This window comes from Sciurus vulgaris (genome assembly GCF_902686455.1).
Source record: "Sciurus vulgaris genome assembly, chromosome: 3".
Classification (NCBI taxonomy): Eukaryota; Metazoa; Chordata; class Mammalia; order Rodentia; family Sciuridae; genus Sciurus; species Sciurus vulgaris.
This window is the reverse complement of record NC_136463.1, coordinates 149142738-149166026: the sequence shown is the minus strand read 5'-3', so window position 1 is coordinate 149166026 and position 23289 is coordinate 149142738. Positions and strand designations below refer to the sequence as shown.

At 36.5% G+C, this 23289-nt stretch overlaps 1 protein-coding gene across 3 annotated transcripts in view; it reads left to right on the top strand.

Moving 5' to 3' along the window:
• Positions 1-23056, top strand: part of HECW2 (HECT, C2 and WW domain containing E3 ubiquitin protein ligase 2) — a 390019-nt gene extending 366963 nt beyond the window's left edge. For all 3 annotated transcript variants that reach the window (XM_079132566.1, XM_079132567.1, XM_079132568.1), the window contains 6 exons: positions 513-642; positions 1649-1795; positions 2535-2649; positions 5596-5681; positions 6615-6727; positions 20893-23056. In XM_079132566.1, the coding sequence (XP_078988692.1) occupies positions 513-642; positions 1649-1795; positions 2535-2649; positions 5596-5681; positions 6615-6727; positions 20893-21004 (703 nt within the window). In that variant the 3' untranslated portion in view covers positions 21005-23056. The remainder of the gene's footprint in view (positions 1-512; positions 643-1648; positions 1796-2534; positions 2650-5595; positions 5682-6614; positions 6728-20892) is intronic.
• The last annotated feature ends 233 nt before the right edge of the window (positions 23057-23289 follow it).

Below are 23289 nucleotides of genomic sequence, written 5' to 3'. Positions count from 1 at the left end.
TAGATCCAACTGGACACATCTGTAATCCCAGCCACTCAGGAGGCAAGTTCAAGACCAGCCTCACCAACTTAGAAAGACCCTGTCTCAAAATTAAAAGTAGAAAGGACTCGGGGATGCAGTTCAGTGGTAAAGTGCCTCTGGGTTCTATTCCCAGTGCAGCACCAACAAAAGGAATACTGGATCCGAGTTGTCAACCCAAGTTCCAATTCCAGACCTGGCATTAATTATGGATGACTGTGTAAATGACAACCACTCTCTGTACCTTCAGTTCTATATGTAAAAGATGAGACAGGCTAAGTGATTCCTATGGCATTTTATATATCTAGAATTTTTAAATTTATACCAAATTTTTGAGTTATTTCACTGATTTGATTATTGAATTTGACTAAGAATATTTTGGAAATCACTGCTTATTAAGTTTATCTTATTATTAATTCTTAGTTTCTTTTCTTATGACTCTGGTTTTTTGCTAATAACCATGCCTACATATTTGTTTCTGTTTGTCATCTTAGATTATGTGACCTGAGTGACCTAGAATATCTTGATGAAGAATTCCACCAGAGCTTACAGTGGATGAAAGACAATGATATCCATGACATCCTAGACCTCACATTCACTGTGAACGAAGAAGTTTTTGGGCAGGTTTGTGTACGGGCATACCTCAGCCTGTGTGGGAACTGAAAGCTATTAGTGAAAAAATTTGATCAAGCATGACTATGATCAAATGCTTCTTTATTAGTGACTTACTGGGTGATTTAAACCCAGGTTTATCCTCAATGACCATAATCTCAATTACAAAGATTATTTTAATGCCAATCACAGATTAAGATGTTGTCATTTATAGATTATAATAAACCTTTATGTCATAAGCAAGCTTCCTTTTAGTTTCAACTAAACTATCTACAAAAGGGTTGAGAATATGTCCTAAACAGAATATGGTTTTTAATAGTTTATGCTATCCTAGAAATGAATATTAAATTATTTAGCTGGACTATGTATTTAGTTTCCATTCAGATTTAAGAACTAAAATTTATTGTCTTGAAGCTGAGGGACTATAAATGATATCTTGTAGAAGTCTGGAAAACAGAAAACACATTCATTTTATTTCAAAGTTGGTGGGAGGGTAGGTTAAAAGATTTCTCTCAAAAATTGTGTATTAGTTATTATTGGACACTAATATTTGACTGTTTTCTGAATTTCATGTGTTTTGAAAACTGAATTCTCAACATTTACTTGAGTGTAAATCTGTTTTCCTATATAAATCTATAGTTTAATATTGATTCTCTAGGTGCAGTTGATTCTAAGTCTTAGAGGAATTTATGGCAATGGGTTCTGTCAAACATTCAAATAGCAAAGGAGGAGTATCTGGAATCAATTCATCTGTATTTTAAAAAACCCATGCTGTTAGTCAGAATTTAAAATTTAGCCATTCACCCTTGAAGTACTTTTTTTTTCTTTGACTACTGAGGCTTTCAAACATCAGCTCAATGTCTAGGGTTCGTTGAGTACCTCTGTGTGCATGTGTTCCATGCATGGGATGCACCTGGGGCAGTGCAAGGACAGTAGCCAGCTGGCTCCAACTCATTGGTAGGTGTTACAACGTCAAGCATATTGCTTTCTGGTCAGTTCTTTTGTTTTTTAATCTCAGATTACTGAACGAGAATTAAAGCCAGGGGGTGCCAATATCCCAGTCACGGAGAAGAACAAGAAGGAGTACATCGAGAGGATGGTGAAGTGGAGGATTGAGAGGGGTGTGGTACAACAAACAGAGAGCTTAGTGCGTGGCTTCTATGAGGTAAAGACAACCAGCGGTCACGGGGGTTTCTGGTCTGAGAGCAATGATGCAGTGGTCTATCCTACTGTGCTTCACGTGTGTGGAATAGTTCCATCTTCTCTTTTGCTGTATGTACTGTTGTTCTTTTAATTTTAAAAGTTAAGTATTTTTCCTTTATATTTCAGTAGCACACACAAATGGTTAAGCACTTGTTACAAGAGATCACTGAACTGAATGTTGGGACCTGATTTCAAGTATCATTTGATGCTTTAATGACCATTAATAACATTTAAGTTATGATTCTTACTCATGTTTAGATGCAGGTAATCAAATCTCATGTGACGTGATTATATGTGAGGATCAGAATGAGTTGTTACCTATATCCCATGTGATTTCTTTTTCTTTAGGAACACTAGATCTTTTCCAAAAGAGGAAAATAAATTGGATTAATCAGTAGTCAATTATAAAACATAAATTCTCCTATCCAAGGGCTTAGCTTCTGATACCTGATGAGATCAGGCATGTTCAAGATGGTAAAGTTGTAGACAAAACAAAAATTTTAGTGGGGCAAATATTACCAGTTTTCTACTAAAAAATACCTCATACTTATAGAGAACCTTATAGTATTTCAAGTGCTTATACAGCGTGCACACATAGTATCCCCAGAATTCCGTGTGCTCTCTTTTTCTGGGGTGACTTAATGATAGCTGATATATCTGCATGATCCTAAGCCATGCCCTATACTCTTTTTATTTCTTAGGTAGTGGATGCCAGACTGGTATCTGTTTTTGATGCGAGAGAACTGGAACTGGTCATCGCAGGCACAGCTGAAATAGACCTAAGTGATTGGAGAAACAACACAGAATATAGAGGCGGTAAAATTCAATTTATAGATGGCTGGAATTTAAGTTTCAAATTAAAGGGAGGCATGGTCCAACATGCTGTTCTGAACACAGGACAGACAAAGCACTTGTACTCTAATCATAGGTCTGATGCAGTCTTGAGACCTTGGGCAAGGTACATTCCCTTCCTTCCCTAGTTACCTCATCAGTCTAAAGGGGGAAGGCCTGTTTACGCGCCATCTGAGGATGTCATAACTCTTTAATTGTTGGTGACTAAATGTGACCATAAGAACACTAATTAATTATTTTATGGTGTTAATGAAGCATCAGGCAGGTAACAGCCAGCTGGTCAAACTCCACCTATTCCATTTTCATTCTAAAACTTCAGGGGGCACACCCTTTGAGCTTCCCAATCAGCACAGTTTTTTTCCAGTTCATCTATATGATACTTAGCAATTGCAAAGGTCTGCTCTGAGAGCAATGATGCCATGGTCAGACCTACTGTGCTTCACTTGTGTGGAATATTTCCATCTTCTCTTCTGCTGTATTTACTATTGTTCTTTTAATTTTAAAAGTTCAATATTTTTCCTTTATATTTCAATAGCACACACAAACAGTTAAGCACAAGAGATCACTGAACTGAATGTTAGGACCTGATTTCAAGTAGCATTTGATGTTTTAATGACCACTAATAACATTTAAGTTATGATTCTTACTCATGTTTAGATGCAGGAATAAGACAGGTTCTCAAACTTCAACAAGCTTATTAGCAAAACCCTTCCAAATTCAGGCACTATGTTCAACAGAAACGGAACTATTATCAAAATTAGTTTAGATGGGACACTTTAGAAGTAGTTTTCTGGAGATCTGTACCAATTTTTGATTAGTTACTGGGACCAGAGCTATTGATATTTGATTGTTAAATCTGGGACCTGATGGTAATTCAGAGTTAAAGTTTTGTCCAATAATTTTAAGCAAAGAAAGAATGTATTTTCTGGAATATATTGCAGTGTTAGAATGTCTTCAGAAACTCATCACAAATACCAGTTGTTTTCTGGTTTGGGGTTTTTCATTTGTTTGTTTATTTGGTGGGTCTTTTTTTTTTTTTTTTTTTTTTTTTTTTTGCTCAAAATGTAAGAGGTTAGCAGTTGTTCTAAACTTGGATAGTGAAAAATACAAGCTTTGCTCCACTATTAATCATTTAGCAGAGTAAACTGAGAATTGAACAGTTCTCCAGTTATGTGTAAGTTGAAACAGATATTTAAAATAACAACAACAGTTTTATGCGTAGTGTAAAAAAAATGCCTAGCATTTGCTAAATTACTTTTGGTTTTGCCCATTCCTGGCTCTTCCAGCTCTTTCCTCTGCCGTGGCTGGCTTTGCTTGCCTGTTTTTTCTGAAAGGCTGTATTAAATTGCAGTTTCCATTGCTGCCGTTTCTGAATCTAATTGCTGGAATAAGTTTTTCAGTTGGCCTTATGTACGATCCGTATATGGCTTTGGCTGTTGTAACTTATATTCTACCATAAATATTATTTACTCATTCCTTCATCCCAGGAGAATCTAATGGCAATGCAGTTAATCAAGTTCACCATCTTTGTATTCACACAATATAAAGTTTTATTCACTATATGCAACTAATTAAGGAACTATTTATATGGTTATTATAAATCTTATCAAATGAGACCCTTCGGAGGGAGCAGGAACAGGGCACTGTACTCTGCTGCCATGTTTGCTAACCCAACTAGTTGGCACTGAATGAAAAAACAGCTAAGCTGCCACTTGCCATATGTTCATATGGCAGCTGTTTATAAAGAATATGAGACACATTCACTCCTTTGCCTACCAAAAAAAATAAATAAATAAAAGGGTTAGCACAAAGAGCAAAAGTGGAAGAGAAAAGGGCTGATTCACGAGGTCAAAAAACTTCAATGCTATAGTGCACTTATTTTATTTTACTGTTTGTTCAGTACCAAATAGTCTACCAAAGTAGACTGGACATGCAACCTGTGTGTCACCATGCGTTCTCTTGGATCTCTTTCTTCTCCAAATGGGGCTGCATGTCACCAAGGAAATGACAAACGGTAATATGAGATGCCCCTCAAATCCTGCAACTATGGAACTTGCGAGAAAACATTCCGATTAAAATAATACCTACTCATCTTCTTTTTTGAGACTGCTACTCAGAATTAAAGTAGCTTTCATGCACATAAAAATGACTATCAATTATTTGAGTCATTAATTATGCCTATCCTTGTCAGTCTTCTCTCTCAACTTAATTATTTTTCACTGAAAGATTTTGGAACCACTGTCTTAACCTATCTGTGAGATGATACTTTTGATGTTTCATTCAATTCCACTAAAGTATGGAATAAAAGTAAAATTTAGTTGATGATTAGTTAGGATTTATTTGTTGGGGGAATTAAAGATCTCTTGTCCCTTTTAATTAATAAATTAATATGAAAGTAATTTGGTATATGTAACTTTTAAAAGTGTTCATAGTTATGTAATTCTTTATATAATGATTTGATTAACATGTTTTGTCCCTGCCAGAAGCCCTGTGAGGGTCTGTTTTCTTTGCACTATACCCCACAAGCTTGGTACAGAGCATAGCTCTTGAAAATTATTTCTTTTATGAATGATCCAAAGAGTTAAACATTTCCAGTAACAGCAAGTATACTTTTCAGAAATTATACAGCTAAAATAATTCATTTGTTGTTCTTCTTGCCACTCATTTCTCATTTAGTGACCACTAAATAAAAACAGAGACCTCTTGGTTTCATTTACTGTTGTTTTTATTTAACTTTTGACACTCATATGATCACATTTACAGTGCTATTCCTTAGTCTTAAATTACAGACAACACGTAAAGAATCCAAGATGATGGTCTGTGTCTGGGGTTTTGTTTTGTTGTCATGTATCTTGGTGGGTTAAGGCAGAAGAGTCAAAGTAACATTGGTGTTCACCATTGGTTTGATAGGATACCATGACAATCATATTGTAATTCGGTGGTTCTGGGCTGCGGTGGAAAGATTCAACAATGAACAACGACTAAGGTTGTTACAGGTAAGATGCCACTGATTAAAATTTTTAGTGCAATGATATAATTATTGTTGGAAGTGTATGTTTTTAACAATTTCTAAGTATTCTCCATGAATACACACTGTGTTTATATAGAAATGTGGGATACACCATTTCCACTCCCCTCTGATTGCTTGGTTGTGACTCCATCACCATGCAGAACATCCCCAGCTTAGTCGAGGCATTTCATGAGAGTTATAAGGAAGTACCAACTCCAGTCCCAAAATCCTAGGGACAACCTTTGCCGTAAAGACAGTTGGGTCCCTCCAGAGAGAGCAGCAGGGTACTCCGCAGCCAGCATTCTTAGCAGTGGAAAGACATTGTTCAATCCCAGTTCGTTAATGAAGAGTCATTTCTTTTCCTTCATCTAACTTTCCACAAATTTGGAGAACAATAATGCTCAAAAACACTGGAAAAACTATTTTCGTAGCTTTCATAGTTATCCAGGGTAATTGTTGGTTGGTTGTAACTTAAGAATTATCAGACATTAAGAAGCCTCTTGTATGCTCAGGCAGAACCTTGCAAGTAGACCAGGTCTTCGCTCCTTTGGACCAAGAGTCTGGACCTCAAATTTACAGACCCAGAAATCTATTTTCTTAATTCACCCCAAGTTTATGAGGGACTAATGCTAACTTAGGTTAGTTGGCACCCCTACCATATTCATCTATAAGGAAGTATGCCTGGTTTTAGCATTTCAGCTTTATTTTCTATATACCCTCCATATCTTACTTCTCTTTATAATGCACTGTCCCTTCTTAGTGTTCTTCTCTGTCATATTTATATGTTATGTTACTCTATGCCTATGAAGTTTGTCATTCTCACCTGCTCCTCCTCAGGACCCTGCACATGAATGATTCAGTGTGTTTTCTTGCTGCTGCTCTGGATTTACCTCTCCCTTCTATTTCCTTGGGTTTCTAGTTTGTTACAGGCACATCCAGCATTCCCTATGAAGGATTCGCATCCCTCCGGGGGAGTAACGGTCCAAGAAGATTCTGTGTGGAGAAATGGGGGAAAATCACGGCTCTTCCCAGGTAAAATAGCAAACAACATTTATTTTCTGCCACTACTGAACTCTTTGGGAGACTTTGGATTATATAGGCATGTAGGTAGGTACACAAGTATTTGAATAGAGGTATAGTATAGATGGATAAACCTATAAAGACAGATTGCTTTCCTATCAATGTTGATAGGGGAAAGAGAAAAAAATCTGCTTGATCATTCTTAAAATATACATATATTTATCATGTATATCTGTATCTTAAAATACAGTACACAACAAAAGCAGAGCTTTGGCTAACATTAGCAAAGCAACATTAATCATCATATTTGTGGCCCTAGAAGCTGTAGCTTTGAGTTCATATTAAAAAGTATTTAGAATCCCTTTGCTAAAAATTATCATTGTGGTTGTTAAAGAATATAAGTCATGTGGTTGTTAAAAAATATAAATCATGTGTTTCATACCTCTGTATTTTATATAGTAGGTATCTTAATTCCACATGAATGCTCTCTGCACTGGATTCTTATTCATAGCAATATCATACATTTCCTTGGAGTAGAAAAATTTTGCTTTACTGAGGCTCCTAATAAATGCAAAAGACCAGTGAGTTAGTATTTGTAAATAAGAAAGCATTTGAGTTTGTATGGAGATAACTGGAGCAAAAGAAAAGGAGGGAGCCAATGAACACAAGAGGAGTGGAATTCCTTTTCCCAATCAACAGTAATACTACGGAATTTTTTAAGTAAAAAGAATCTCAAATTGCTTCTCTCTCTCTCTCTCCCCTCTCTCTCTCTCTCTCTCTCTCTCTCTCTCTCTCTCTCTCTCTCTCTCCCCTAATTTTACGAATAGGAAAACTTAAATCTTTAGAGGTTTAATAATATTAGCTTCCCCAAAATATCATCTTAAATTTAAGAAGAGGTAACTTTGAGAAACCTGTTATTGTGGTGATAAAAGGTGATAATAGGCACTCGAAGATGTCAGTGTAATTTTAAACACAACCAACTTTAAGAGATCTACCAAAGTTTTCTTCTTAGCAATTGCAAGACACTTTAGAATGTGTACTTAGCATCAACAGACAGAAAAGCAGGGAGAGGATACTGAAAATACAAACAGAGAGGAATGGTGCAAACTCAGGGAGCCTCCTTCGCTACTTTGTATGTATCACAATCTGAAAGGTGGTGCTGGATCAGACACCTAATTATTATTGGGCACTTAATGTACCAAATTTTGGAGACTGTAATTTCATTATTTAAAGAAGTGTATTTTATTTATGCTTGGGTAATGGTGTTTCCCCTTTCTACACATATTTGTGTCTGAAAAGCAGATGTGCACTGAGTAAAGCCTTTCATTCTTCTGAGAAACTTAAGAACTAGCAATGAAGAAGTAGGAGAGAGCAGATTAATTGTGTCACTCTTCTGATGAAATCTATTTCCATAATGCCACTAAAGTATATGAAATAAACTGTAACAATAAGCAGATGTATCAGTCATTCATATTTAATGACTGGAATTTTCATGAAACCTGATGAGCAAAGAAAGGTAATTTGGTATAGCCTCTTTCACCTCATCTACCTTGTAGGTCTGTAATTCTGAGGTTTAACTGGAATTATTCCTATGAAACATAGGAATATGTCTCTGGTGCTGAGTAAGCATCCAGATGGTGGAGGCTGCCATTGTGATTTGTGTCACTGCCACTGGTAATACATATTAGATGGTAGCATATTGGACAGAGCATTGAGATGGGAGTTAAAAGATCTGGCTTCTGGTCTCACCTCTCCCAACAGGTAACTCTGGAACCTTCGGATCACTTGATCACTGGGCTTCAGGTTGCTTATTTATAAAAGGCCAGGAGGGGGTGGTAATTTAGGTGTGGTTGAGTAAGAGATAATACCAAAGAGCTGCTGGAGGATCTCTGGTTATGCTGTATTCACTTCTCTACTTCCTCCTGGTACCTCAGGATGTTCATGTGCTGACTCACTTTAAATGGTGGTGTTCCTCAGTGTCATTGCATACACACAGTTGGGTAACAGGCACTGTCATTTCTTCTTCTCTTAATATAGACCTAAGGTGGTTCTGCATTCCTAGTTCTATCCAGATTATAAAACAGTACAAATAAAGATGGATTTTTTATCTCTATAAAGAAGGAATAGCAATGCCATTCTTAGAGTATTTGTGACAGTTGATTGGGATAATGGATATAAAATTCTATATGGGTAGTATATTTTCTTTGTTCTTTTTGAACATTTTATCCTGAATCTCTGAAAGTTGCCACTATTCTATTATAAAGGGCTCCACCAAAAAAAGTACATTTGGGGAAAAAAAATATTGAAAAAGAACTTTAACGTGTGACAGTATAGTTTTTTCAGAAGCAGCTTCTTTATTTACATTGTCATCACCCTCTATGAAATATAGGGAGGTAAAGATATTGTTTTAGGTTACCAGGTCCATTTCTCCCACCGTGGAACAGATAACACTCAAACTGTTTTCCTGCTTTTTTCTGATGCATATAAATTGTAGAACTAAAGAGTTGATCTGTCTCAAGCTGGTCAGCCCCAGTGTATTTCTTCTTTCTATTATTGATTCTTGTTTAGCATTTAAGATGTGACATTGTGTATACACACTAATAGAAAATGAGTGCTCTTTAAAAAAAAAAAAAAAAAAAAAAAGTTTCCTCTAAGGAGACTGGCAGGGTCTTGCATCAGGAATGGGAGGTGGTCACCTGGAGAGTGGGAAGCAGCCCAACCAGCAAGATGAGGGAGAGCATCTTGGTCTTTCCATATGTGAATGATTCAGAGCCTTTCAACCCTTCAAGCCAGCAAATGTGAATCTCATTCTTCTCCCCGATTCTAACACACACTTGGTGGTCACACAGTGGGTAGCACTGCTCACAGACTGAGCCAAGAAGTGCATAAAGCACATATGACTGTCTACAAGACCAGGGTGAGTTAATTTCATGGCTCTTTTTATCTCTTCTGTGGTATAAAGAAACTAGAGACTTTGCTACTAAAGAGTGATAGAGACACACATTCTCCATGGAGACTTACAGCCCGAACACATGACTGCAATTCTGCTTTGGGGTTGGCTGTTAGGTTATCTGTGTTTCCATTTCTGTTTCCTGTCCCATGGTGCTCTGATGGATTTCATGAGAAGAGAGTAATTCACTTTGTGGCAATTTCTTTTAAATAGTTAAAAAAAAAAAAAAAATGCTGCTCACATGCCAGTCTGGAGAATGCAGGGCAGCCCTCTCTCCCATCTTGGCATAGACTTCCTATGTTCATCCCTGAGGTTTTTGCCAAGTGGAATGATGGGACAGAGGAGTTGGAGAGCTGTAATCACTATGAAGGAGTGATGGTTCTTGCCAAAGGGGAAATTTACTTTTTGAAAATAGTTGTGCCTGGAGGTTATTATAAAGGAAATGCTGATCCAAATTAAGAAATTCAGTATAAGAGTTAACTATAAAACAGGTGTCTCAGACAGTTTTTGCAGTACAATTAAACTATAAAATATAAAATTATTTTCAAAGAGTGACAACTTTTTGATCTTAAAATCCCACTTTTTGGTCATTTTAAGTTTTATTTTTCTAATAATTCATTTGTAACATCTTACATGATGATCCATGATGGAACAGAAATTTTAAAAATATTTCCTTACCTCTGATAGTTTGAGAAGGACTAGGTTAAAAGCATTCTATTTTATTTGTTTTTTAATTTGTTCTATTTATTTTCAGTCCCACCAGCAGTGTATGAGTGTACATCTTCCCCCACATTCTTGCCAACACTTATTATTGCTTGTATTCTTGATAATTGCCATTCTGACTAGAGTGAGATGAAATCTTAGATTAGATTTGATTTGCATTTCTCTAATTACTAGAGATATTGAATATTTTTTCACATATTCGTTCATCAATTGTATATCTTCTTCTATGGAGTGTCTGCTGAGTTCCTCAGCCATTTTATTGATTGGATTATTTGTATTTTTGGAGTTCTTTATAAATCCTGGAAATTAGTGCTCTATCTGAAGTATGTGTGGTAAAGATTTTTTTCCCACTATGTGGGCTCTCTCTTCACGTTACTGATTGTTTCCTTTGCTAAGAAAAAACTTTTTAGTTTGAATTCATCCCATTTATTGATTCTTGATTTTATTTCTTGTGCTTTAGGAGTATTGTTAAGGAAGTCTGGTCCTAAGCCACCATGATGAAGATTTGGGCCTGCTTTTTCTTCTGTTTGGTGCAGGATCTCTGTCTATTTCCTAGGTCCTTAATCCTTTTTGAGTTGAGTTTTGTGCAGGGTGAGAAGGGTTTAATTTCATTTTACTGCATATGGATTTTCCAGTTTTCCCAGCACCTTTTGTTGAAGAGGCTATCTTTTCTCCAATGTATGTTTTTGGCACCTTTATCTAGTATGAGATGACTGTATTTATGTGGGTTTGTCTCTGTGTCTTCTATTCTATATGATTGACCTACCTATATATTTTGGTGCCAATACCATGCCATTTTTGTTACTATTGCTCTGTTGTATAGTTTAAGGTCAGTTATTGTGATGCCTCCTGCTTCACTCTTCTTGCTAAGTAGTGCTTTGGCTATTCTGGGTCTCATATTTTTTCAAATGAATTTCATGATTGCTTTCTCTGTTTCTATGAGGAAAGACAATGGGATAAAATGGCACTTTTAATATCATAAAAACTTTATGCAAAAGTGACAGGAAATATATGTATATGTTAAAAATATATTAAGTGTAAATGTCTAAAAAAGTTTATATACATACATATATCCATTTAATGGCCACTACTGAGTTACACTGTTAACATTTTGAAGTTCATTTCTTCAGATACCCATGCATGTGAACACATGTACACAAATATTTCAAAACAAAAATACAAGGTACAGTATGATCCATTAGTAACCTGCCTTTTGTTTGCTACAAGTCACTAACCATATATATCTTTCCATGTCATTAAATATTGTACTATAGTAATATCTGTAATTTAGCTTTTTCTCCTCTGGTACAGAAAACATTGTTGCCAAAGTAAACTGTCAGCTAACAAATAGGAAAATAACTGAAATATAGTGCCACTTTTCTCAATTAAAAAAATAAAAAGAACAGAAGATAAGTCCTGGAAGGATGCCTTGGTGCCACCTCTTTGCTATATTTGCTCTGAAACATTCCTCCTTGGTCTCCCCAATTCCCCGCCACCTGCTGATCAATGAGTTGACTTTTGACTTGGGAGGGAATTGTCAGAAGATTCTTATAGAATGGTTTGTTCCTTAGTTTAATTTCTAGGCTCTCTTCAACTTCTTTCTCCTTTGCACTCCCACTAAGTTCTATATAACAAAAATAGTTGCAATTTTTCCTTTATTGCACCGTTGAATTAGCATGTACTAATTAAATATGCCAGAGATAACTCATAATATTATCATATCAAAATCACTTAAATTTCCATTATCTTTTGGATCAGTCTTTACTTTGGAAGGTCAGTAAGGTTATAAAAATAGATCATGTCTAAAAAAGAACTCCAGTAAAAAAATGAAGCTATTGAAATAATTCGTGTGACTGGGCTTGTGGCTCAGTGGCAGAGCACTTGCTAGCATGTGTGAGGCACTGGGTTTGATTCTCAGCACCACATAAAAAATAAATAAAATGAAGATATTGTGTCCAATATTTTAAAATTATTTTTTTAAAAAAAGAAAAGAAAGGCTGGGGATATAGCTCAGTTGGTAGAGTGCTTGCCTTGCAAGCACAAGGCCCTGGGTTCAAATCCCCAGCACCGCAAAAAAAAAGAAAAGAAAAGAAATAATTTATGAATTTTTAATGAAGGGAAAGGAGGTTCCCATACTGCTTGCAACAGAGGATAGGATAATCCAAGTCAAGCTGACAATGGGCCTTGAAACCTGCTTCATATGTCATATTTTAAAGTGTGCATTTGTGGGTGACAAGTATCACAACTGTTAAAGAATAGTTACCCCCCCCCCCCTTCCCTTGGCCTCAAGTTTGGGTCCATCTGCCCACCAGCCTAGTCTGTGCCACAGTCACCTCTCCCGGGATCACAGCAGCCTGCCAGCTGAACTCTCTGCTTCATTCTGTGTGCATTTCACCAATCATCCTAAACTCAGCAGGCACTGTGATCTGCAGCCTTTAGGTCACCTCCTCCTCTGCTTGTACCCTCCAGGGACCCAGATAAAATCCAGACTCCTTCTGAGCACTTGCAGGTGGGGGACCTGGTCAGGCTGCCACTCCAGCCTCAACACACACACTGTCTCCCACCCACAATAGCCACCAGCCTCCTGGCTGCTCCTCAAACATGCTAGACCCAATTCTGTTTCAAGACTCTGGGACTCTTTCTGCTAGTTCTTTCTCATCCCCAAGGACTCGGCATAGGGCAATTTCTGCAGAAAGGTCCACCTTGCTTTTTCACTCTGTCATACTTTATTTCCTTCATAAAACTTAATTTTTAACTATCATGTTTATTTATTAGTTTACTTGTTGAGTATCCCTCTCCTATTCTAGAATATATCCCTGGGAGAACAAGAGGTTATTTGAGTTGAACATGGCTTTGTCCTTAGCACTGAACCCAGTCACCTAACAATCAATAAATATTAGTTTTAGGGAATTGTAAAACTTGAGGGATGACTTTGAACCACTCCAAACAAGATATTTCAAAATCACTTTTATATTTCTGTCATCATCTGAATAGTTGAGGACAGACACTAGTATTTACTTTACCAAGTTTAAAGACCAAATGAGATTATATATGCAAAGTTCTTAAAATGGCCAGGCATGGTGGCCCACGCCTATAATCCCATCGACTCGGGAGGCTGAGGCAGGAGGATCACAAGTTCAAAGCCAGCCTCAGCAAAAGCAAGATGCTAAGCAACTCAGTGAGACCCTGTCTCTAAATAAAATACAAAATAGGACTGGGAATGTAGCATAGTGGTTGAGTGTCCCTGAGTTCAATCCCCAGTACCAAAAAATAAAATAAAATAAAATAAAATAAATAAAAGTGTTAAAATGAGGCCTAACACATCATTCAGTAACTTTAGCCATTATTACTGTTGCTTTTAACATCTGTCTTCCAGGGCTAGCATGGTATTTTATAATCTTTAGTTGTGTGGAAAATGTGCTATGTCTATCCAAGATATATACCTTTTTTTTTTTTTTTGAACTTCCAGAGGTTCCCATCTCTGGAAATATTCTTACTCTTAAAAATTGTATGTAACATTTTCCCCCAGAGCCATCCGTGGGTGAAGAAGTTACCTTCTCAGAATAAATAGTTTGAAGAGTTTCTTCTGCAGGTTATCTACCCATACTATATTTACAAATTCAGGTGCATTTTCACTAAGGTGGCCTAATAAGACATTGAACTAAGGCAATAATTAGATAATGGGTCTAATTTCTCTAGCCAACCAATAGAAATTTATCACATGCTTACTCTGTGCAAAACCTTGTGGCCAATAGAAGCTGATCTCTGTCCACACTTGTTGAACACCTGTGGGGGTCAAGGGTTGTGCCGTGCTGCCATAGGTTTCACAGGTACTTGTGATTGAGTCTTAACAAGAATTCCTGCTCTAAACCACATGGTCTAAAAAAGTACTAAGGGCATTAGAGAAGTTATGACTATTTAAAAAATTCGAACAAGTTTTATCTTTATTTGTGTTAACGAAGCTACCTAGGCTAACAGAACTGCCACTGGACTACTTTAATTGATTCTTATCACTCTGTGTGATTGGTAACTTTGAATTGTTCATGCTGGTTACAGCTCTTGATTAATCATTTGTCCTCTACTCATTTCCTATATTCCTTGTCGTGCTTAATGGCACCTCTGCCATCCCCCTCTGCTCACCCAGTCATTGGCTCCCATTCACCCATGAATTAAATGGGAAAGGGTCTTGCATGAACCCACTTGACTTGCAGATGTGGCCTTGCCTCCCCATCTGGCCTCAGGTCCTGCCTTCATTCCTGACACTTGCACTTCTCAGATTTCCTGATGATGCTTTCTCACACCCTCGGCAATCTGCTAAGAACATCCTTTTCCTTGTTGATTCAGAAAAGCCCTGTACACCCACAAATCCTTCAAGCCTTGGCATGGAGAGTCTTCTATAAAGCTTTCCCCAGCTCTGTCGAGCAGACTTGTAACTCATTGTATTATTGTTTGTATTTTGAGCCCTAATAGCCCACAGGAATCTTTTGGATTAATTAAACAAAGGTGTCTCAGTATTCTGGAGTATTGCAACCCTAAGCTAGAGCTCACAGTTTATCAAGCAGAGGCAAAGGAAGGCTGGGTTCCAGTGCCACTTGCCCCAGGCAGATCCCCTAGTACCCAGCACAGGCTGCACAGCTAGCAGGGGGTCTCCCATTCACTGTGCATTTTACTGCCAGAGTATAAACCCCTTGAGGACAGACTCCAGATTTTTCATTCTCATCTACCAGGAGACAGCTGAATGTTTGGCATACAGTGTGCACATAGTAAGTGCTAGTTCAGTAAGTGAAGGAATAAATGAAATATAATGCTAACTGAAAAATTAAATTTTATTCATCAGATCACTTTGCATGGGAGGACAACCTTTCCCAATATGAGATCTTCAAGAGGAAAAATAATAAGAGATTCAAAAAGTAAAAGAACTTAAATTCTGCCTAACGACCTGTTGTCTTCAAATTAGGACACCCTGAAAGGTCAGAAAAGGAGGGAAGGAGTGCAAGGAAACACCAGAACCTTTTCAGATGCTCAGAAGAAGCCCAGCTTTGCCTGCTCTAGTGTGTGATCATGACAAAAAATGCAGTCTTGCCTGATCCCCTTAAGGATGCCTGTGAACATACTTTCATATCAGTAAAATTTGGACTTGCAAGATTATTGCATTGGGAATACACCTATTTTCAAAGAAAACTTGGCATTGAAAAGTAATACATTTCAAGATTCCTTAGGAATTCTGCAGAGTGCTCTTAAGTATTTTGGTTTATCAATTGCTTGATGAAGAGGTGGGAATAGGAGTAAGAAAAGTGAAATCTGAAGGGTTACACAACACTGTCAATTGAAACTAAGATAATTAACACTTTCTAAATTATAATGCAAATAAAAAGAATTTATTTGATGCAAAGGCATTTTATTTCTAGGACTATCTATTAGATAACACAAGGTACATGATTTTCTCTTTCTTTCCCTCTCATTTTAAAATCTTAATTATAATCTCTTCTGAGCTTACCAGAAATCACTTCTGGAAGAATGAGGAATAAATGAATAAATAAGTACTTTCACACAGAGAGAGAAGCACATTAATCACTGAATTGACCTATGAAAATGTAATTGTGATATTTTTGGCTTACTGATTTAGATAATTGACTTGTCTATCTATAGGAAATAAAAGAGTATAAATATGTGATCTCCCTGTTAACATTTGAAGGATCCAGAAAGCACCAAGAGATCTATTAAGTCAGACCAGATATATGGAGGGTTTTTACATCTTCTTGATATTTATGCCAGCATGATTTTCTGAAGATGTGTTCAGACCTGCTCCCCTTGAGTGGTCCTGGCTGGGTAGATTAAAACAAGCTAAATTCATTATAAGTTCAGTGTGACTGGCTTTGAAAGATTTGGAAAATGTTCTTGAACTGAGACTGAATAGCTGGACAGGCTTTTGCTGCCAATATCAACACAGTCCAAGGGCCCTCCTGTTATTTTCTACTAGAGTTTTCTTAGGACATGGAATGGGGTGGGGGTGGAGGGTGTGAAAAACCTCAGAGGATTTTGTTTTGTTTTGCTTTTTTTTTTCTTTCTTGGCTCAAATAGCAAATTGATGGTAAATATTGGGCAATTCATTTAACCACACTCTTCCTCAATTTCCTTATTAGCAATGCTGTCTTGTTTATAAGCAGTTTTGAAATTTTTGCAAGCACACAAAATGTTGGTGTGAATGTGCAATGCAGATATCTTGTTTCTAATCTACTTGATGTCTCTCCAGTAGTGGGGATGACCTACCTCAGACTCCCCTGGAATGATTGTTAGAATGTAGATCCCCAGGCCCACCCCAAACCTTCTGAATTAGAATCTCAAGGGGTTCCAACCAAAAATCCCTGTAGTAAACAATTCCTTGACTGATTCTGATGCATTCTAAAGTATCCTTTTGAGTAGCTCTGTTTTCTGGTAGGCCTGAGATTGAACTGGATAGATTGATCACTTAAAAATCCCCTGGTATCTCCCAGAATTTTCTGGACTGACCCAATCTTGACTTTTTTCATCAGCTGCACATATTAAGATTGAACCATTCATTTAAAAAATACCTGAAGTTTATTTTGTGAATCCTTTTCTATATGTGACCTGGTAGGATGTTGAGGACTAGCAACTCATAGTGAAGAGTCAGATGAAATTAACACTCAAGTTTCCAAAAGCAAAAGAATGGAGCTACTGGGCAGTAAATCACCTGCTTTCACTTTAAGGTTGGACTTCCCCTAGAAGACCCAAAACTGAGGTCTTATTCTTGATTTGGCCACTGATTCAGCTTTGACTTTGGGAGAAAACCAGTTAACCTTTCACGCAGTTTCCCCCTCCACAATATATGTTGTCTCCATCCTCATGAAACATTTTTCAGAGGTGCTGTTTAGTTTATTCAGAAGGAAAGTTGTGGTAACTATATGTTATGCAAGCAGCTGTAATTTAAGAAAGAGTGATAACCTTAGATTATGGAGCAATAATGATGATTATGTCTTATGACTAAAGAGGAGCAAAAAAGGTTGACCAGTCCTTCCCTTTGTGTTGAGAATTGAAAAAAGTGCCCCAGATCATGAATTTACTGGATAAGGTACTATGGTACCTGTAAAGATGCTACAGAAACTACAAAGAGATAGGCAGAGTTTCTGTTTCTTTGCTCAGACACCTAGAAGCATGTAAGGGCAGCTACTTACTACCAGCTTTGCTTCGCCACCTGCCCTTTATAGATGATTCTGTTGCTTCACATCATTACAGTTGCCACCTTTCTTGAATGCTTCATGACCTTGAAACCTGTTATTAGTTTTCTATTACTGCAAAACAAATTATACCAACTTAGTGGCTTAAAACAACACCCATCTTGCTGCTTCCATGGGGCAAGAGTCCAGGCACGGCTTAGCTAAGTTGTCTGTTCAGTGACTCACATGACTGAAGTCATGTTAGTTGGCCTATGTTCTCATCTGAAGGCTCAATTGGGGAAGGATCTACTTCCAAGTTCCCTTAGGTTGTTGGCAACATTCATTCCTTAAAGCTGTGGATTTCACGGTAACTTGCTTCTTCAGATCCAGCAACAGAGTCTGTCTTTATTTTGTACCACTTATACAAATCAATAAGAAATCATAAGACTTTAGAAGATGAATGCATTTTACACCTATTAACATAGCTATTATAAAAGTAAAAGTTTTGTAAAAAACTAAAAGTGTTGGAAAGCATGTGGAGAAGTTGCAACCCTTGTGCATTATTGGTGGGAATGTAAAATGGCATGTCCATTAAAGAAAATAGTATGGTGGTTCTTGAAAATATTAATAATAGAATCATTGTATGATCCAATAATTCTACTCTGCATATATCCCCCCAAGTTAAAAAAAGCAGGAACTTAAACATATTTTTATATTCATGTTCATAGCAGCATTATTAACAATAGCCAAAAGGTAGAAGCAATTCATGTTCATCAATGGATTTATGGATAATGTGGTATATACATAAAATGGAATATTATTCAGCCTTTAAAAGGAAGGAAATTTTGACCCAAACTCCGACGTGAACCTTGGAAACATTATACTAAGTGAAATTAACCAGACACAATGGACAAGTACATGGAATAGTAAAAACCATAGAGACAGAAAGTAGAATGGTGGATTCCAGGGACCAGAGAGAGGGAGGATTCATGGTTTCAGTTTTACAAGATTCAGTGATGATAGTGATTGCTGAACAATTTAAGGACACAATACCACAAAACTGTGCATTTAAAAATGCTTACAATGGTAAATTTTTATATTGTGCGTATTTTGCCACAATGAAGATATTAAAGAAAAGACAAAGGAAATGAACATAAAGATCACAAACAGGCAGTATAAGAAGTAAGCAGACTTGGGGAAAGATACTTAGCCTTTTGGTAACTAAAAGAGATAAAAATGAAAAAAACAATAATGATACACCATCTTTGAGCCTAATGGGATAGTGAATATGTACCTGTCACACACCTATAGTCTGGCATATAATTCTTTTCAAAAATTTAACTTTTCTACTTCTTCTTTGCCTCCCCCTAGAACAGAGATAAAGTCTTCATTTAATATTTTTTATTCTAGTATTTCACACGAGATATGATTTTAAACTCCTAAGGTTCTTTTAGTGTGCTAGTTGAATTTTTTAAATTTGGGTTCTAGTATAAGGAGGTATAATACGAATTACAGTAAGTGCAATTCTGAAATATTCATTGTATCCAAAGGGGAAAAAAAAGTGCTTACGTGCAACTCTTAGATGATTTCCACTGGTATATCCCAGAGTTTGTAGTGTCAGGAGCAGTAAATTCGGTCATACTATTTCTATGTTCTAAAATTGATATTCTTAAAATATAATAGAGCCCCTTCACATTCCATTTCTAGTAAGTCATGTGACCATACACCTGCTTTAATACCTCTTTATTGTCTCAGTTTCTATGGGGCATTGTTATCTTTTGGCAATTTAGTAAAGGCAGAGTAAATCTTTGATAACAAAGAAATGTAACTAAAATACATGTTATTAACTAGTCAAGAACTATTAACTAGGCGCTTTGTTAAGGATTTTTCTTTTATTTGACTTTAATACATCTTTCTGAGACAAGTTATATTATTCCCTTTTGACCAGTGAGAAAATTGAGGCTCAGAGTGCTAATAATTCACTGCAAATCACACAGCTATGTACAGAGCTTGAATTAAACCCAAGTCTCTCCAACCCCAAAGTTCTGATCTTCCCTCTATGCTACACTATTTCTAAGAATATCAATTACATTTATAAGTAAAAAGTTATGAGTAAAAATTTAAGCATGTTACTTTTTAGAAATAGCCTGTTAATAATCATAGATCCTAAAATTTTGCGTTGATTCAGGAGCATTTCTTAAGTCAAAATTGTTTTAGCTCCAGCCAAAAAGCTGTTGCATGTTCAGAATCAAATGCTTCCTATTCCATGTCAAAAGTGCAGATTTGCTTCCTGATAAGATGTACTATTTGAAGACTGTCTATTTCTTATTGTGATTCAGGTGCAAATAACAGGAAAACATATTTTTTTCCTATCTTGGCAAAGGGGAGTATTTCTAAAAAAGAATACTTAACGTAATGGTGATTTAAATGGCCATTTTTCTGCATTGTGAACTGGGAGAAGACAGATTATAGCACAGGATTCAAAGAAGTAACAATGCTCTACTGACTTTAACAGAAAATTCCAGCCAGGGACTTTCCCAAGACACTGAGATGTGAAGCTGATCGTCACAGACATCTGGTTCTCTTCCCTGTCCAAGAAAGTAAAAAAAAAAAAAAAAAAAAAAAAAAAAAGCCAAACCTCAGATTCAGAGAAACATCCAGGCAAATGCCATCGCTGAAAATGAATTACTTACATTCACGTCTTTGAGAAAGTCTGATACCAAAAGAGAACAATAAAAACCTAAACTAACCTTTGCATTCTTACAAAACTCAACAAACAATAATTTATATGTAATGTAGCTTTTAAGTGGTTGTGAAAGTGGTAAAGATTTAATATCCTACTTCCCTTAGAGAAAATAATTCTGAATTTTTTTTTGTTGTTGTTGTAATAGGATTGCACCCAAGTAATGGGATGCATTGGATATGCATCCAATGGGATTGTATGTATATATACATATATATGTATATTTTTAATATATATATATTATTTATTTATTTATTTTTGAGACAGGGTCTCACTAAGTTGCTTAGGGCCTCACTAAGTTTTTAAGCTGGCTTTGAACTTGGAATCCTTGTGCTTCAACTTCCCAAGCCACCGGGATTACAGACGTGTGCCACAATGCCCGGCTTAATTCTGAAGTTTTTTAAGTCAAAATATATTCAAAGTTTTCCCCAAAAAAGTGTGAAAATTGGCAGCAAATTCGAATACGAAAAACACGCATGTGTGTGTGTGGGTGTGCATGCACACCTGCCCCGCCCCCCACAGACTTACACACACTTTTATTTCCCTGGACTTGTTTTTAACCATGGACTATTTCTTCTGTTTGCAGAGCTCACACTTGTTTTAACCGCCTGGATCTGCCTCCATACCCATCCTTTTCCATGCTTTATGAGAAGCTCCTGACAGCAGTTGAAGAGACCAGTACCTTTGGACTTGAGTGATATGGAAGCACTATGCCCATCTCTTTATGGACAGGCAATTTCAGAAGCTGGCTTCCAGAATGACTGAGCATTGGAAGTCTCCAACTCAGGCTTCCATTAGAGTAAAGCTGAGTGCTGTTAGTTTCCAGGAACATGTGCTCTCTCACGTTTGGGGACTGGCGATGAGTCCTCTTGGAAGGATTTGGGTGAGCTTGATGCCCAGGGAACAACCCAACAGTCTTTCAATCAACAGTTCTTGACTGCCAAACCTTTTCCATTTGTTATGTTCCAAGACAAAGATGAACCTATACATGATCAGCTCCATGGTAATTTCTAGGGACTCGGGAGAATCATGAAACTTACCCTTGAACGTGGTTCAAGCCAAACTGGCAGCACTTGGCCCAATCTCCAAATTATCGCAAGTTAAATAATACAATAAAAACAAATATATTTCCTGAAAATACATTCATTTAAGCCCTACGTTATAAAAATATTCATTTCTTGCTTATGAGTGCCTGCATGGTGTGCACTATAGGTTTCAGCTTTCACAGGACACAAGTAAAAATGAAACCAAGTCAATATGAGGTAACTTTAAAGATTTGCAATAAGGTGGTCTGTGACAATGTATATGCAAGTGGTATGTGTGTAATTATGGCTAAAGACAAACTGTTACTCAATGAATTACTAATGACAGATTCTATGCTTTATAATGCATGAAAACAATTTTAAAATAATAGCAATTAATCACAGCATATCAGGAAAATGTACACAGTGAGTTCTGTTTCTTTTTATAGGTTCATTATATTTATGTTCTTTAATATGTATATAAGAACCTACCTATCATACTATATGTATCACCTTTCCATTTTCATGTTCCATGCTTACTCGGGCATCATGCTAGTATGTATCCTTTTAAGCACTCTCAAGGGAACAAAAGGGCCTTTTATTTTTATAAAGGTTAAAACAAATCCCCGAAATAATTTGCACTGAATGTACCAAAGTCAAAGGGACATTACAATATGACTAACAGCAACTCCATCACTTGACAAGTATAATAGAACGTAGCTTCTAAATCAAACTTTTTCACAGTGCCATGTCAACCACTACAAGGACTGTGCATCTAAGTAATATTTTTTTAAGACTCACTATATGTGATAGTATGATATGCATTTATTTAAAATGCATTAGACTCTCTTCCATCCATCAAATACTTTCCAGGATGGCATTTAATACAGATATTTCGTATTTCCCCCACTGCTTGTTATTTGTACAGCATCATTAAACACTAAGCTCAGTTAGGGAGCCATCAGCAACACTGAAGACATCAGCTCTCTTTAGTAATAAGAATTCCATTTTTCCTCATCAGTGAAGATGCCACAAATGGAAACTCTTAGTACTATATTTCTAAGCCTGCATTTTCACAGATGCATAATTTTCTTATTAATATCAAGAAACAATTTTTCTATATCTCAAAAACTGCATGACATCACTACTCTTACTTCTGCTTAATTTTAAAGAGAGGATATCTTTCATTTTGATTGCTTTTGGAATTATTCCATACCATTGTTTGTTCCTTGATTTATGGCCATAACTGATCAGACGCACAATAGAATGAAATTAAATTGAGGGTGGTAACAGCATTGGATTAACACTTAGTTTGCCAGCCTATGGGTTTACAGGCACTGTTGGAACTTTTCTTTGAGAATCATATTTATAAGTAGCCATGGAATTCCTATTATGGGATGTTGGCAATCTTACATCTTATAGAGGTGATATGCCCAGTTTTCCTAGGTGTTTTGTAAGAACTGATAGCTCTCCTGCTGGTTGAACTGTGTATTCTGTTGGGACCCTTAAGAGCAGTGCCACTCATGTTGTATTTCTGCACTAAAGGCAGGTATTGCAGCATGGGACATGTTCTAGGAAAAAGGTTACTGAAATCTGGAAAGGACAGAGCAAGATTTATGCATATACTATAATTGGGGCGGGAAAAAAAGAAAGGAGAAAAAGTTTTAACTGGAAACATTGATTTGTACTGATTGACCATGAATACAAGTATATATTTAATTTTCCAAACTATTTTTACTCATTTGTATTTTTTCATTATAAGGAAAAATATATAACATACTAACACACTTTTTTAAATCACATTTTTGATGTCTCAGAGCTGGCATTCTCTAAACAGCTGATACAGAAGGTTGCATCTTTTTTTCAAAAATACATTCATAGGCCATGTTAATGTTCATTTTGGTTTGAAACACTGTTATCATATGCCATATCACTAGGTAAAAGTTTGAAATAAAATGTAT